At 40.9% G+C, this 14,397-nt stretch overlaps 4 protein-coding genes across 4 annotated transcripts in view; 2 read left to right on the top strand and 2 right to left on the bottom strand.

Annotated features, from left to right (window-relative positions):
• ACAT1 (acetyl-CoA acetyltransferase 1) overlaps positions 1-14,397 on the bottom strand; it is a 976,528-nt gene that overhangs the window by 66,292 nt on the left and 895,839 nt on the right. The window lies entirely within an intron of this gene.
• CWF19L2 (CWF19 like cell cycle control factor 2) overlaps positions 1-14,397 on the top strand; it is an 808,601-nt gene that overhangs the window by 65,424 nt on the left and 728,780 nt on the right. The window lies entirely within an intron of this gene.
• POGLUT3 (protein O-glucosyltransferase 3) overlaps positions 1-14,397 on the top strand; it is a 603,612-nt gene that overhangs the window by 394,913 nt on the left and 194,302 nt on the right. The window lies entirely within an intron of this gene.
• CUL5 (cullin 5) overlaps positions 1-14,397 on the bottom strand; it is a 106,036-nt gene that overhangs the window by 23,770 nt on the left and 67,869 nt on the right. The window contains 3 exon segments of the mRNA XM_050758692.1: positions 5,958-6,022; positions 11,024-11,131; positions 12,044-12,174. Of these exon segments, the coding sequence (XP_050614649.1) occupies positions 5,958-6,022; positions 11,024-11,131; positions 12,044-12,174 (304 nt within the window).

Here is a 14,397-nt window from a genome sequence, read left to right as displayed (position 1 = left end):
ACTTATTCTACTCCACAGAAATTTTCTACTTTGAGACAGGGTATCACTCTGTTGCCCAGACTGGAGTGCAGTGGTGCCATCATAGCTCACTGCAGCCTTGACCTCCTGGGTTCAAACGATCCTCCTGAATAGCCAGGACTACAAGTGTGCGCCATCATGCTCATCTAATTTTTTAAACATTTTGTAGAGATGGGTCTCACTATGTTGCCCTGATTGGTCTTAAACTCCTGGCCTCAAACAATCCTCCCACCTTGGCTCACCAAAGTGCTGAGATTACAAGCATGAGCCATGGCACCCAGCCTAGAAATGTTCTACTTTAATGTGGAGCTAAAAGTAGGACACAGTCACCTTAGAATCAGAAAACTAATAGAAACCCAGCAATCCTCACTTCTGGAAATCTATCCTGTAGATAAAGATTCACAAATATTAAATGTACAATATTATCCTCTGTAGCACTAACAGTAATAGCAACACATCAGAAACTACTTAATGCAGCAGTAAAGGACCAGTTAAATAAGCTATAGTACATCTACCAGACAGAGTGCCATGCTGCTATTCAGCATAGGAGGTTATGAAAAACCAACATAAAACAATAGAATGGCAAAAGACTGAGAGCAAGCACCCTAAATCAGAAATAAGACAAGGATGCCTGAATTCACCCCTGCCATTTGTTACTATAGTAGATGTTCCAGTCAGAGCAATTAGGCAGAGCAAAGAAAATAGAACCAAACTGGAAAGGAAGAAGTAAAAGTATATATTTGCAGACGTCATGACCTTATATACAGAAAAGATGAAAGAATCCATAAAAAAGCTATCTGAGCTAATAAATAAATTGAGGAAAGCTGCAAAGTACAAAATCAACACATAAAAATCGTTTGTGGTTGGGCACGGTAGCTCATGCCTGTAATTCTGCCACTTTGAGAGGCAGAAGCAGGAGGCTCACTTGAACCCAGGAGTTCAAGACCAGACTGGGCAACACAGCAAGATGCTGTCTCAAAAAAAAAATTAGTCGGGCATGGTGGTATGGCCCTTAGTCCCAGGTACTCAGAAGGTGGAGGCTTGAGCCCAGGAGGCGAAGGCTGCAGTGAGCTGTGATCATGCCATTGCACTCCAGCCTAGGTGACAGAGCGAAACCCTGCCTGAAAAAAAAGAAACAGGAAAAAAAAAATCATTTTTTTTTTATACACCAGCAATGAACAATCCAGAAGGAAATTAAGAAAACAATTCCAGGTTCGGCACGGTGGCTCCTGTCCATAATCCTAGCACTTTGAGGGGCTGAGGTGGGAGAACCACTTGAGCCCAGGAGTTCAAGACCAGCCTGGGCAACACAGTGAGAGACTATCTCTACCAAAAATAATTAGCCAGGTGTAGTGGCCTGAACCTGTGGTCCTAGCTACTCAGAAGGCTGAGGTGGGGGGATCACTTGAGCCCAGGAGAGCAAGACTGCAGTGAGCCATGACTGCGCCACTGCACTCCAGCCTTGGTGACACAATGGATCTTGCCTTAAAAAAAAAAAAAAAAAGATGATGGATGGGAAAGGGAAAAGGAGGGAAGGGGAAGGGAAGGGAAGGGAAGGGAAGGGAAGGGAAGGAAAGAAAGGAGGGAGGAAGGAAGAGCAATTCAATTTACAACGGCATCCAAAGAAAATATCAAGGAATAAATTTAACCAAGAATGTGGAAGACTTGTACACTGAAAGCTATAAAACATTGCTGAAAGAAATATAAAAAACAAACAAAAAGAAATTCCATTTTCATAATTGGGAGACATAACATTAATACAATTCAATGCATTTCCTATCAAAATTCCAAAAGTCTTTTTCACAGAAACGGAAAAGCTGATTCTCAAATTCATACAGAATTAGAAGGGAACCCAAATAGCCAAAATGATCTTGAAAAAGAACAAAGTTGAAACATGCACACGTCTTGCTTTCAAAGCTTATTGCAAGGCTACAGTAAATCACAACAATGTGGCACCAGCATAAGGACAAATATATAGACCAATGGAACTGAACTAAGCATCCAAAAATTATCACATACATCCATGGCCAACTGATTTTTTTTTTTTTTTTTTTTTTGAGACAGAGTCTCGCACTCTCGCCCAGGCTGGAGTGCAGTGGCGCCATCTCAGCTCACTGCAAGCTCTGCCTCCCAGGTTCACGCCATTTTCCTGCCTCAGACTCCCGAGTAGCTGGGACTACAGGCACCCGCCACCAAGCCCGGCTAATTCTTTGTATACTACATACGCCTGCCACCATGCCCGGATAATTTTTTGTATTTTAGAGATGGGGTTTCCCTGTATTAGCCAGGATGGTCTTGATCTCCTGACCTGTGATCTGCCCACCTTGGCCTCCCAAAGTGCTGGGATTACAGGTGTGAGCCACTGAGCCCAGCTGTCAACTGATTTTTGATAATGGAGCAAAGACTGTTCAATGAGTGCTGGAACAACTGGATATCCACATGCAAAAATATGAAGTTGGATCTATATCTCACAACATATACAAAAACTAACTCAAAATGGATCAATGACTGAAATATAAAAGCCAAAACTATAAAACCCTTTTTTGTTGTTGTTGAGATGAAGTCTCATTCTGTCACCCAGGCTGGAGTGTAATGGCATGATCTCAGCTCACTGCAAACTCTGCCTCCCAGAGTCCGACGATTCTCCTGTCTCAGCCTCCCAAGTAGCTGGGATTACAGGCATGAGCTACCACACCTGGCTAATTTTTTGTATTTTTAGTAGAGACAGGGTTTCACCATCTTGGCCAGGCTGGTCTTGAACTCCTGACCTCAAGTGATCCACCTGCTTTGGCCTCCCAAAGTTCTGGGATTACAGGTGTGAGCCACTGTGCCCGGCCCTACAAAGCTTTTTTTTTTTTTTTTTTTTTTTTTTTGAGACAGAGTCTCGCTCTGTCGCCCAGGCTGGAGTGCAGTGGTGCAATCTCGGCTCACTGCAAGCTCCGCCTCCTGGGTTCACGCCATTCTCCTGCCTCAGCCTCCTGAGTAGCTGGGACTACAGGCGCCCGCCACCGCGCCCGGCTAATTTTTTGTATTTTTAGTAGAAACGGGGTTTCACCGTGGTCTCGATCTCCTGACCTTGTGATCCGCCCGCCTCGGCCTCCCAAAGTGCTGGGATTACAGGCGTGAGCCACCGCGCCCGGCATCAAAGCTCTTAAAAAAAAAAAAAAAAAAGTAACAACAAATCTTCATGATCTAAATATGAAACCAAAAGCAAAAATAACAAAAGAAAAAAAATAGGTAAACTGAACTTAATCAAAATTAAAAGCTTTTGTGCATCAAAGGACAGTATCAAGAAAATGAAAAGACAACTTACAGAATGGGAGAAAATATTAGCAAATCATATATCTGATACAGATCTAGTACCAGAATATATAAAGAACTCTTACAACTCAGCAACAAAGACAAAGAATCCAATTAAAAATGGGCAAAAGGGCCAGGCACAGTGGCTCATGCCTGTAATCCCAGCACTTTGGGATGCCGAGGTGGGCAAATCACAAGGTCAAGAAATCGAGAGCATCCTGGCCAACATGGTGAAATTCCATCTCTACTAAAAATACAAAAATTAGCTGGGCATGGTGGCACACGCCTGTAGTCCCAGCTACTCGGGAGGCTGAGGCAAGAGAATCACTTGAACCCAGGAGGCGGAGGTTGCAGTGAGACAAGATCACACCACTGCACTCCAGTCTGGCGACAGAACAAGCATCCATCTCAAACAACCAAAAAAAAAAAAAAAAAAAAAAAAAAAGGGCAAAAGGCCTGGGCATGGTAGCTCATGCCTGTAAGCTCAACACTTTGGGAGGCTGAGGCAGGAGGATCTCTTGAGGCCAGGAGTTCGAGACCAGCCTGAGCAACATAGCAAGACCTCATCTCTGAAAGAAATTAGTCAAGTATGGTGGTGTGTGCCTGTAGTCCCAGCTACTTAGGAGGCTGAACCAGGAGGACTGCTTAGGCCCAGGAGGTGGAGGCTGCAGTGAGCTATGATGACCCTTCATAAGGGAAAATATAGGAATGCCTCCTACCAAAAAAAAGATGAAAAATTGCTGAACATCAAGTCATGAGGGAGATGGGAATTAAAACATTAAGAATACTACTACATACATCCCAGATGACTAAAGTTAAAAGAACATGAAACATTGGTGAGAATGAGGATCAGCTGGTACTCTCATACTCTATTGGTGGAAGAATAAAACAGAATAACCACTTCGGAAAGCAAACTACTGTTACATGCCAAAACATAAAAGAATTTCAAAAACACAATGCTGAATGAAAGAAGCTTTACACAAAAAATACACAGTGTATGATCCCATTTATACAAAGTCCTAGATTAGGCAAAACTAATCTATATTGAGGGAATTAATCAGGACAGCAGATGCCTCTGGAAGGAGGTAGGGTGGGACTGACTGGGGATAGACATGAGGTAATTTTGTATGATGATAAAGACATCATACACATTAATAGGGGTATAGGCATTTGTCAAATCTGACTCAAATGTACACTTTAGATTTATGCATGGGACTGTATGTAAATTTTACCTAAAAACATAAACATCAAATTCAATAAATGACTGCATGCCGAAGTATTTAGGGACTAAAGGTTACTGATGCTTGCAACCTCTTTAGAAACACACTTAAGTTGACTGATGGTTGTATACAGGGAGATACATACTTGATAAAGCAACTACAGTAACTCTATTGTAAGTCTGAACATTTTCATTAAAAAAAGTGCTTGGGACTCGGTGCGGTGGCTCATGCCTGTAATCCCAGCACTTTGGGAGGCTGAGGTGGGAGGATCACTTGAGGTCAGGAGTTTGAGACCAGCCTGGCCAATATGGCGAAACCCTGTCTCCACTAAAAATAACAAAAAAATCAGCCGGACATGGTGGCGTGTGCCTATAATCCCAGCTACTCGGGAGTCGGAGGCGGAAGAATTGCTTGAATCCAGGAGGTAAAGGTTGCAGTGAGCTGAGGTTGCACCACTGCACTCCAGCCTGGGTGACAGAGTGAGACCCTGCCTCAAATAAATAAATAAAATAAATAAATAAATAATACAAAAAATGGGTGAAAGAGAATGAAGAAGATCTACTCATGTGAAGAGATGGTCAAGACGCAGTGCTATGTTTCACATATTTCACAGTTTATAAAAGAGAACATAATATATGCCCTTTTAAAATATGTCAGTATTATAATATGGTATGACTCAGATGTCTTCCACTGTAATATTACTCAAGCAACATACACTGCTCAAAAAAGACAAAATGAAAACACTAAATGAAAAATATCTGATTACTTTTCCTTCTTAAGAAACGCTGATTACTTTTCCTTCTTAAGAAACGCTATTTTTCCAGCCTGGGCGACAGAGCGAGACTCAGTATTTTTCAAATATTTTAGCATTATATGTAAAATTTCTTTAAATTGGTAATTCTCAGAAGTACATCAAAAGATTTTTTTCGATTAACCTTTATTGCTATTTAGTACTACTCTGAAAGTGCTATAACTAGCTCAGATTTCAGTTGTCAGATTTTCTATAAGCTATGCTTAGCACAGGCATATTCATCTTACCAATTACAGAACAATTTTTTAAAATGGTAATAGGAAAATTTACATTAAAACTGAGTTCTTTTTATATCATTATGGTAAATTGAGTCATTTTCTATGCTTCCATGGGTAACAGAATACTTTTAGTGACTAATGAGGGAAAAACAAATAGATATCCTAAAAGATTAGGAATATTTTTTTTCTACTTGAAAAAATAGTCAATTTTTGTATTGTAAAATAATTTAATAAAAAATTATAAATGAACTTTAACAGCCAAAAGCAGCAAAAGTTATAAAACTAACAATAACAAAAACAAACCTAACAAGGTACTTTGCATAACTAGTTAATCCCTCTTACACTAAAGAAAATTTAAGTATTTTTAAAGTATGGTTTTAAAAAACTTACCCCTTCTGCTTCAAAGGTAATTCAAGCTTAAATATGGTAGCATCATTAACAACTGCTTTATATGCCTGCAAAAAATAATTTGGAATAAAATATTTTTAATATTTAAAATATACAGATAAATTTTTATACATCCCAAAACACATAAAAATGTTAGTTTTTATTTCTAATGGTATATCTGACCAAATAATTTGCCTAGTCAAAGACTTTAGCAAGTTCTCTGTCGTATCATAATTATCAATATTCTCAAGTGAGGCTTTTTTTTTTTTTTTTTTCTGAGATGAAGTCTCACCCTGTCGACCAGGCTGGATGGAGTACAGTGGCTGGAGTGCAGTGGCACGATCTCCACTCACTGCAACCTCCACCTCCTGGATTCAAGCGATTCTCCTGCCTCAGCCTCCCGAGTAGCTGGGATTACAGGTGCCCACCACTACGCCTGGCTAACTTGTATTTTTAGTAGAGATGGAGTTTCACCATGTTGGCCAGGCTGGTCTCAAACTCCTGACCTCAGGTGATCTGCCTGCCTTGGCCTCCCAAAGTGCTGGGATTACAGGGGTGAGCCACCATGCCTAGCCTCAAGTGAGATCTTCTTCTCCTTTTTTTTTTTTTGGAGACAGAGTTTCACTCTTGTTGCCCAGGGTGGAGTGTAGTGGTACTGATCTCAGCTCACTGCAACCACCGCCTCCCGGGTTCAAGTGATTCTCCTGTCTCAGTCTCCTGAGTAGCTGGAATTACAGGTGCGCACCACTGTGCCCGGCTAATTTTTGTATTTTTAGTACAGACAGGGTTTCACCATGTTGGCTAGGCTGGTCTTGAACTCCTGACCTAAAGTGATTCACCCGTCTCAGCCTCTCAAAGTGCTGGATTACAGGCGTGAGCCACCACACCCAGCCTACACACAAGGTTCTTGTTAAAGTCACTTGCAATTTCATGTTGATGAAGACAACGGTTAATCTCCATCTTATTTGATTTATTACCAGCATTTTAACACAGCGGATCACACCCTCCCCCTGAAAGTACTTTTTTTCACTTGCCTTCTAGCACATAGCATTCTCCTGGTCATTCCTCCCTTCTCATGAAAGATGACTCCTCATTTTTCTAACAATGAAATATCAGAATGCCCTAGGCCAATCCTTGGACCTGTCCTCTTTTCTATCTCCACTCATTATTTTGGTGATTACAGCCTGTGTCAGTGCTTTAAAAGCCATTTATATGCTGAAGCTGCCAAACATATTTTTCCAGCTCCATTCTCTCTCTTAAGCTCCAGACTCAACATTACCACATGGATGTTTAACAGATATTTCAAAGTTAACTTATTCAAAACTGAGTTTCTGATCTCTCTGCAACAATCTCTCCAAAACCTATTTCTCTTAGTCTTATTGCAGTGAACATATCCTTCTAATTGATCAGAACATGAATCTGAGTGTCATCCCTGACTAGTCTCTATCACATTCTACATCTGATTTAATAGCAAATCCTGAATAGTCTATCTTCATAACGTAATCATAATCCCAGCAATTCCTCTTCTAGGCATATACCCAAAGGAAATGAAATCACCACTTCACAAAGATAACTGCACTCCCACATTCACTGCATTATTCACAACAGCCAAAATATGGACACAACCTTAGTGTCCATCAGTGGATAAAGAAACTGGTACATATATACTACGGAAGACTGGAAGACCTTATGCTAAGTGAAATAAGCCAGACACAGGAAGAAAAATACTGCATGATCTCACTTATATGTAGAACCTAAAAAAAATTCAAATACACAGTGAGAGGAACAAAAGAGTAGTACCAGAGGTAAAATGGGTGGGAAAGAAACAAGGAAATGTAGGTCAAATGATACAAAGTAGCAGATACACAGGATGAAAAAAGTCTAGAGAGCTGATGTACAGCATGAGAACTATAAGTAGTAAAATTATACTGGGCTGGGCATGGTGGCTCATGCTTGTAATCCTAGCACTTGAGGAGGCTGTGGTGGACGGATCACTTGAGCCCAGGAGTTCAAGACCAGCCTGGACAACATAATGAGAACTCATCTCCACAAAAAAAATTACAAATTAGCCAAACATAGTGGTGCATGCCTGTAGTCCCAGCTACCCGGGAGGCTGAGGTGGGAAGATCACCTGATCCCAGAGGGGTCGAAGCTCAGTGAGCCATGTGATGCCACTGCACTCTCTCCAGCCTGGGTGACAAAGCAAGACTGTCTCAAAATAAATAAATAAAACAAAACAAATTAAAATTATATTGTATACTGGATTCATGCTAAGTAGACTTTGGGTGCTCTTGCCACAAAAACAAAACAAAACAAAACAAGAAAATGGGTAACTGTGTGAGATGATGGATATGTTTATTTCCTTCACCAGTGAGATGACAGGACTGAGACAGCATCAGTGTGGGTGAAGAGTTCTCAAAGAACATGATTTAAAGGGAAAGCGGGCCAGGGTGATGGCTCACGTCTATAATCCCAGAACTCTGGAAGGCCAATGCAGGAGTTCAAGACCAGCCCGAACAACATAGCTAGATGTTGTCTCTACAGAAAAACTCTAAACACCTAGCCAGGTGTGGTTGTGTGTGCTCACAGTCCCAGAAACTCAGATGGCTAAGGCGGGAGGATTGTTTGAGCCCAGGAGCTCAAGGCTGCGGTCAGCTATGATTGCACCACTGCACTCCAGCCTGGGCGACAGAGCGAACCTCCCTGACAAGTCAATTCTAAAGCCTGCTGTCATTTTTATTTTCCAATTCCAAGCCACATACCTGGTGTAGCAGATGCTGTCAAACCTCCCCACATCCCTTAGACTTTTCCCACTATTAGTATCTGCACATGCACCCAAAGGTGTTTTTTGTAAAAGTGCAGAAATATGTGTTGCCTATGCAAATGACAGGCAGGAAATTTCAAGAACTCAACACTTGATAGGTGAGGTAATTTTGAGCAGCGTTTTTAGTAAGTTTCCTTGCAGAATTAAGTTCAAGTAGCTCACTGTACAACTGACTTAATAGTATGCCACACTATCATCCCTGCATTTCCCAAATAAGCTACTTGCATTTAAAAAAAAAAAAAAGAGAGAATTATCGAACTACTTTTGACCACCTCTACCATCACTCTGGGACAAGCCTCCATCATCATTTAATTGAATTATTTAAATAAGTTCTTAACTGGTGTTCTTCCTTCTTTCTTCCCTTCAGTCTATTTTTTGCAACAGTCAGAGCGATCCTGTTAATACATAAATCACATCCTACCATTCTGTTTAAAATTTTTAAATGACTTCCCATCCTACTCACAGTAAAAACTAACTCCTTACCATGGCTCAGAGTCTTATATGATCTGGCTTCCCATGAAGCCTTTGCAGGCTACTCAATTTAAGACTTCACACCACCCCACCATTTCTATACTCCCTTAACTCCTTTCCTACTTTATCTACTTATATATTTGTTTTATTTTATTTATTTATTTTTTGAGATGGAGTTTTGCTCTTGTTGCCCAGGCTGGAGTGCAATGGCACAATCTCAGCTCACCACAACTTCCACCTCCAGGGTTCAAGCAATTCTCCTGCCTCAGCCTCCTGAGTAGCTGGAATTACAGGCATGTGCCACCATGCCCAGCTAATTTTTCTTTCTTTTTTTTTTTTTTTTTTTTTTTTGAGACGGAGTCTCGCTCTGTCACCCAGGCTGGAGTGCAGTGGCCAGATCTCAACTCACTGCAAGCTCCGCCTCCCGGGTTTACGCCATTCTCCTGCCTCAGCCTCCCGAGTAGCTGGGACTACAGGCGCCCGCCACCTCGCCCGGCTAAGTTTTTGTATTTTTTAGTAGAGACGGGGTTTCACCGTGTCAGCCAGGATGGTCTCGATCTCCTGACCTCGTGATCCGCCGGTCTCGGCCTCCCAAAGTGCTGGGATTACAGGCTTGAGCCACCGCGCCCGGCCTTAATTTTTCATATTTTTAGTAGAGATGGGGTTTCTCCATGTTGTTCAGGCTGATCTCGAACTCCTCACCTCTGGTGATCCGCCCGCCTTGGCCTCCCAAAGTGCTGGGATTACAGGCGTGAGCCACCGCGCCCAGCCTATTTGTTTGTTTTAAAATAGACAAAAAGAGGCTGGGCACGGTGGCTCAGGCCTGTAATCCCAGCACTTTGGGATGCCGAGGTGGGCCGATACCTGAGGTCAGGAGTTCGAGACCAGCCTGGCCAACATGGTGAAACCCCGCCTCTAGTAAATATACAAAAATTAGCCTGGCATGGTGGTGGGTGCCTGTAATCCCAGCTACACAAGAGGCTGAGGCAGGAGAATCGCTTGAACTCAGGAGGTGGAAGTTGCAGTGAACCAAGATTACGCCATTGCACTCAAGCCTGGGCAACAAGAGTGAAACTCAATCTCAAAAAAATAAAAATAAAAATAGACAAAAAGAGTGAGAAAAAAATCCTACTGGAGAAAGTTGTCTTTTTAGAATCATTCAGACTTGGGAAGTAATGAAAGGTAGTCAAAGAAGAGAAAAAACTAGCTGCAATTTCTTGTTATAGGTTTATTACACTGAGAAAGATAAAATGCTAAGGACAGTATGGTGTTTCATTATCATTATCCTATACTAGTGAGGATGGAAAAAGATGGTATGCAATACAAATGCTTCCCTGGGAAACAAGGATAAGTATAACGTAACTCTCGAAGGAGCCCCATGAAAGGATGGAGGATGGAGGAATCAGCTCTGCTTGTGATGAGCTGTGGAGTGAGGCAGGCTATCAAGGAAGCTCCAGGGGAAGTATTCTTTGAGCTGGGTCTTAATGGAAGGATGAATAGGAATTCAATAGATCAGTAATATTCAAAAACAGAAAAACATTATTGGAAAAATGAGAAAAAAGCAACTTTCTAATAAATTCTAATTCACAAGGCTATCAAATGCTTAACGAATGCTTACAAACAAAACAAATACAGTTGTTCTCCACTGATGAAAAATAACAGTTGCTAGATTTTTAAGTTTATAATAGCAAAATAATACAAATTGATTATTAGAAGTAAATTATGAGGGTAAAACTTTTAAAACAGTATTTTATATATATATAGGAATATATACCTTATCTCTTGCAGTAAGAAATCGTGGATCATCTTGAAAAGCTTCTTTGACGAGTTTACTAAATCTATTAAATAGTGTAAGTAACTGCTCAACATATTTCTCAGAGTCCTAGAAACAAAAGGTTTTATATTAAGTTTTTAAAAGAAAAAGAACACACAAAAAAATGAGAAAATATAAACATAATTTTTAATAAAACTCATTTAAAACTGGGGATATTTTTTCTTAAAAATAAAACTAAAAGGTGGTCCAATATTACTGTTTTGCCACTTCTTTTGTTTTCTTTCTTCCTTTGTGTTTTTTTTGAGACAGTCTGCTCTGTCGCCCAGGCTGGAGTGCAGTGGTGCCATCTGGGCTCACTGCAAGCTCTGCCTCCAGGGTTCACGCCATTATCCTACCTCAGCCTCCCGAGTAGCTAGGGCTGCAGGCACCCAGCCACCACGCCTGGCTATTTTTTTGTATTTTTAGTAGAGACGGGGTTTCACCATGTTAGCCAGGATGGTCTTGATCTCCTGACCTTGTGATCTGCCTGCCTCGGCCTCCCAAAGTGCTGGGATTACAGGCGTGAGCCACCGCGCCCGGCCCCCGGTTTTACTGAGAAAATAGTATCACTTTTCAATTCTGCATTTTTAAAAAGTTAATGTTCTTATTTGTAATCAACACATAACTGTACATATGAGGTACAATGTTATATTTCAATGCATGTATACACAGTATAATGATCAAATTGGGGTAACTACTATATCCATCATTTCAAACATTTATAATTTCTTTGTGGTAACAACATAAAAATCTCTTCTAACTTTCTTGAAATATACACTACATTCTTACTTGCTACAGCTGCCCTGCTGGGTCACAGAACACCAAAACTTATTCTTCCTATTGAACTATAACTTTATACCCCACTAACCAACCTCTTCTGGTCCCCCAACCCCCAGCCTCTGGTAACCACTCACTATTCAATCCTGCATTTAAAAAATAGACTTGACATATCTCTATCATTGCCATTAAAAATAAACTTACAGTAGTAATAGTTTCAGCAGCTGCTACCATATCTGCCAGGCCAGCACTGATGATATGTTCCTCCAAGTCTTTCAACATTGGCTCTATACCATTAGGAACTTTGTCCATCAATGAAAACATTAAATGTAACTCTGGAAGGACAGAACACATTCATGTAATCATTTCATTTACTAGAATAAGAATTTAGAGAAACATTAGTTAAAAGTTTGTAATGTTAATAGTATTCTGTGGATACAATGTAATTAGGAGTAGTTTTTTTTGTTGTTGCTGTTTTTCTGTTTTTGAGACAGGGTCCCACTCTGTCACCCAAGCTGGGTACAGTGGCTCGATCATGGCTCACTGCGGCCTTGACCTCTTGGGCGCAAGCAATCCTCCCACCTCAGCCTCCTGAGTACCTGGGACCACTGGCTAATGTTTTTTGTAATTTTGTAGAGACAGCATCTGCCAATGTTGTCCAAGCTGGTCTCAAACTTCGGGGCTCACACAATCCTCTCGCCTTGGTCTCTCAAAGTGCTGGGATCATAGGTGTGAGCCAGTGCACTTGGTCTAAAAATTATGTTTAAAAAAAATCAAATTAAAAGTGATCAGGCTGGGTGTGGTGGTTCATACTTTTAATTCCAGCACTTTGGGAAGCCAAGGTGGGAAGATCATTTGAGCCCAGGAGTTAAAAAGACCAGCCAGGGCAACATGGCAAAACCCATCGCTACACACACACACACACACACAAAACAAACAAACAAACAAACAAATATTAGCTGGGTGTGGTGGTGCATGTCTTTGATCCCAGATACTTGGGAGGCTGAAGTGTGAGGACTGCCTGAGCCCAGGAGGCTGTGGCTGCAGTGAGCCATGATTGCACCATTGCACTCAGACTGGGTGACAGGGCAAGATAGTCTCAAAAAATAAAAATAAAAAAAGTGATCAAATACTGCAAAACCCAACTCCTTTCTTTAAAAGCTCAGTCATTTAGCCAGACGCAGGGGACATCAGCCTGGGCAACATGGTGAGGCTCTGACTCTACAAAAAATACAAAAATTAGCCAGGCATGGTGGTACACGGCTGTAGTCCCAGTTACTCAGGAGGCTGGAAGGTGGGAGGATCACTTGAGTCCAGGAGGTCAAGGCTATAGCGAGTTGTGATTGTGCCACAGCATTCCAGCTTGGGCAACATGGTGAGACCCAGTCTCAAAAGAAAAGGTGAGTCGGCCGGGCGTGGTGGCTCAAGCCTGTAATCCCAGCACTTTGGGAGGCCGAGACGGGCGGATCACGAGGTCAGGAGATTGAGACAATCCTGGCTAACACGGTGAAACTCCGTCTCTACTAAAAAATACAAAAAACTAGCCAGGCGAGGTGGCGGGCGTCTGTAGTCCCAGCTACTCCAGAGGCTGAGGAAGGAGAATGGCGTGAACCCGGGAGGCGGAGCTTGCAGTGAGCTGAGATCCGGCCACTGCACTCCAGCCTGGGCGACAGAGCGAGACTCCGTCTCCAAAAAAAAAAAAAAAAAAAAAAAAAAAAAGGTGAGTCATTCAATGCAAAGGAATATTTATTTACACACAAGATTAGTATATTTCATAAGGTAGATGTAATATTAAATATACAGCCACATCATCAAAAGGTAAAAAATAACATGAGTAATAATTATGAAAGCAACTGTATTAGATATTAGAATATAAAACTGTATCCATAAAGAATTTTTCAATTTACAAAGCACTTTTTCATGTTATGCCATTTTATTGACCTTCACAAAAACCCTAACTCACAGTACTGATTACCACTAAAAAAAACCTTTAGAAAAAAGTGCAACATAGATCAGACATAACTCTAACTAGACTGGCACAAAGAATACAAGTATTTTGTTTATGCCAATAAAGCAGCTTGCTTTTTACTACTGAATTACTCCTAAAAAGTGTATGAACTTAAGTGAATTGAAATACGCACTTTAAATGTAACTAGAGATTAAATAGGAGGACCTTGCAGTTAAATACAACAAAATCTGGAAACTTAGCAGAAGTTATTTAAAAAACAAAAGTAAAAAAACGTTAAAAGCAGTTTTACTGGGGTTGTAGGTATATGTGCAATTTTTGTTTTTTTTAGTTTGTTATATACTTTCTACCTCTCAAAACACATCTTTTTAAGAAAACATTGAAGCAATAAAAAAATCCTTTAGAAATCGTAAAAGTATTTTTGGGGATAGAGATGAAGACTATTAACATGGAGTGTTTTATTACTTTCTAAAAAGATTCATCACAAGGTTCCACACAAAAGTCAAATACCTGGTTCTAATCTATAACATATGTTTCCAGTTTAAATTGGCCTTTAAAAGCAGTGTCTTGTTTTTCAGAAAAAAGTAGAAAT

Source organism: Macaca thibetana, chromosome 14, assembly GCF_024542745.1.
Source record: "Macaca thibetana thibetana isolate TM-01 chromosome 14, ASM2454274v1, whole genome shotgun sequence".
NCBI lineage: Eukaryota > Metazoa > Chordata > Mammalia > Primates > Cercopithecidae > Macaca > Macaca thibetana.
The sequence above is the reverse complement of the archived record's forward strand: the minus strand, read 5'-3'. Positions and strand labels throughout refer to the sequence as shown.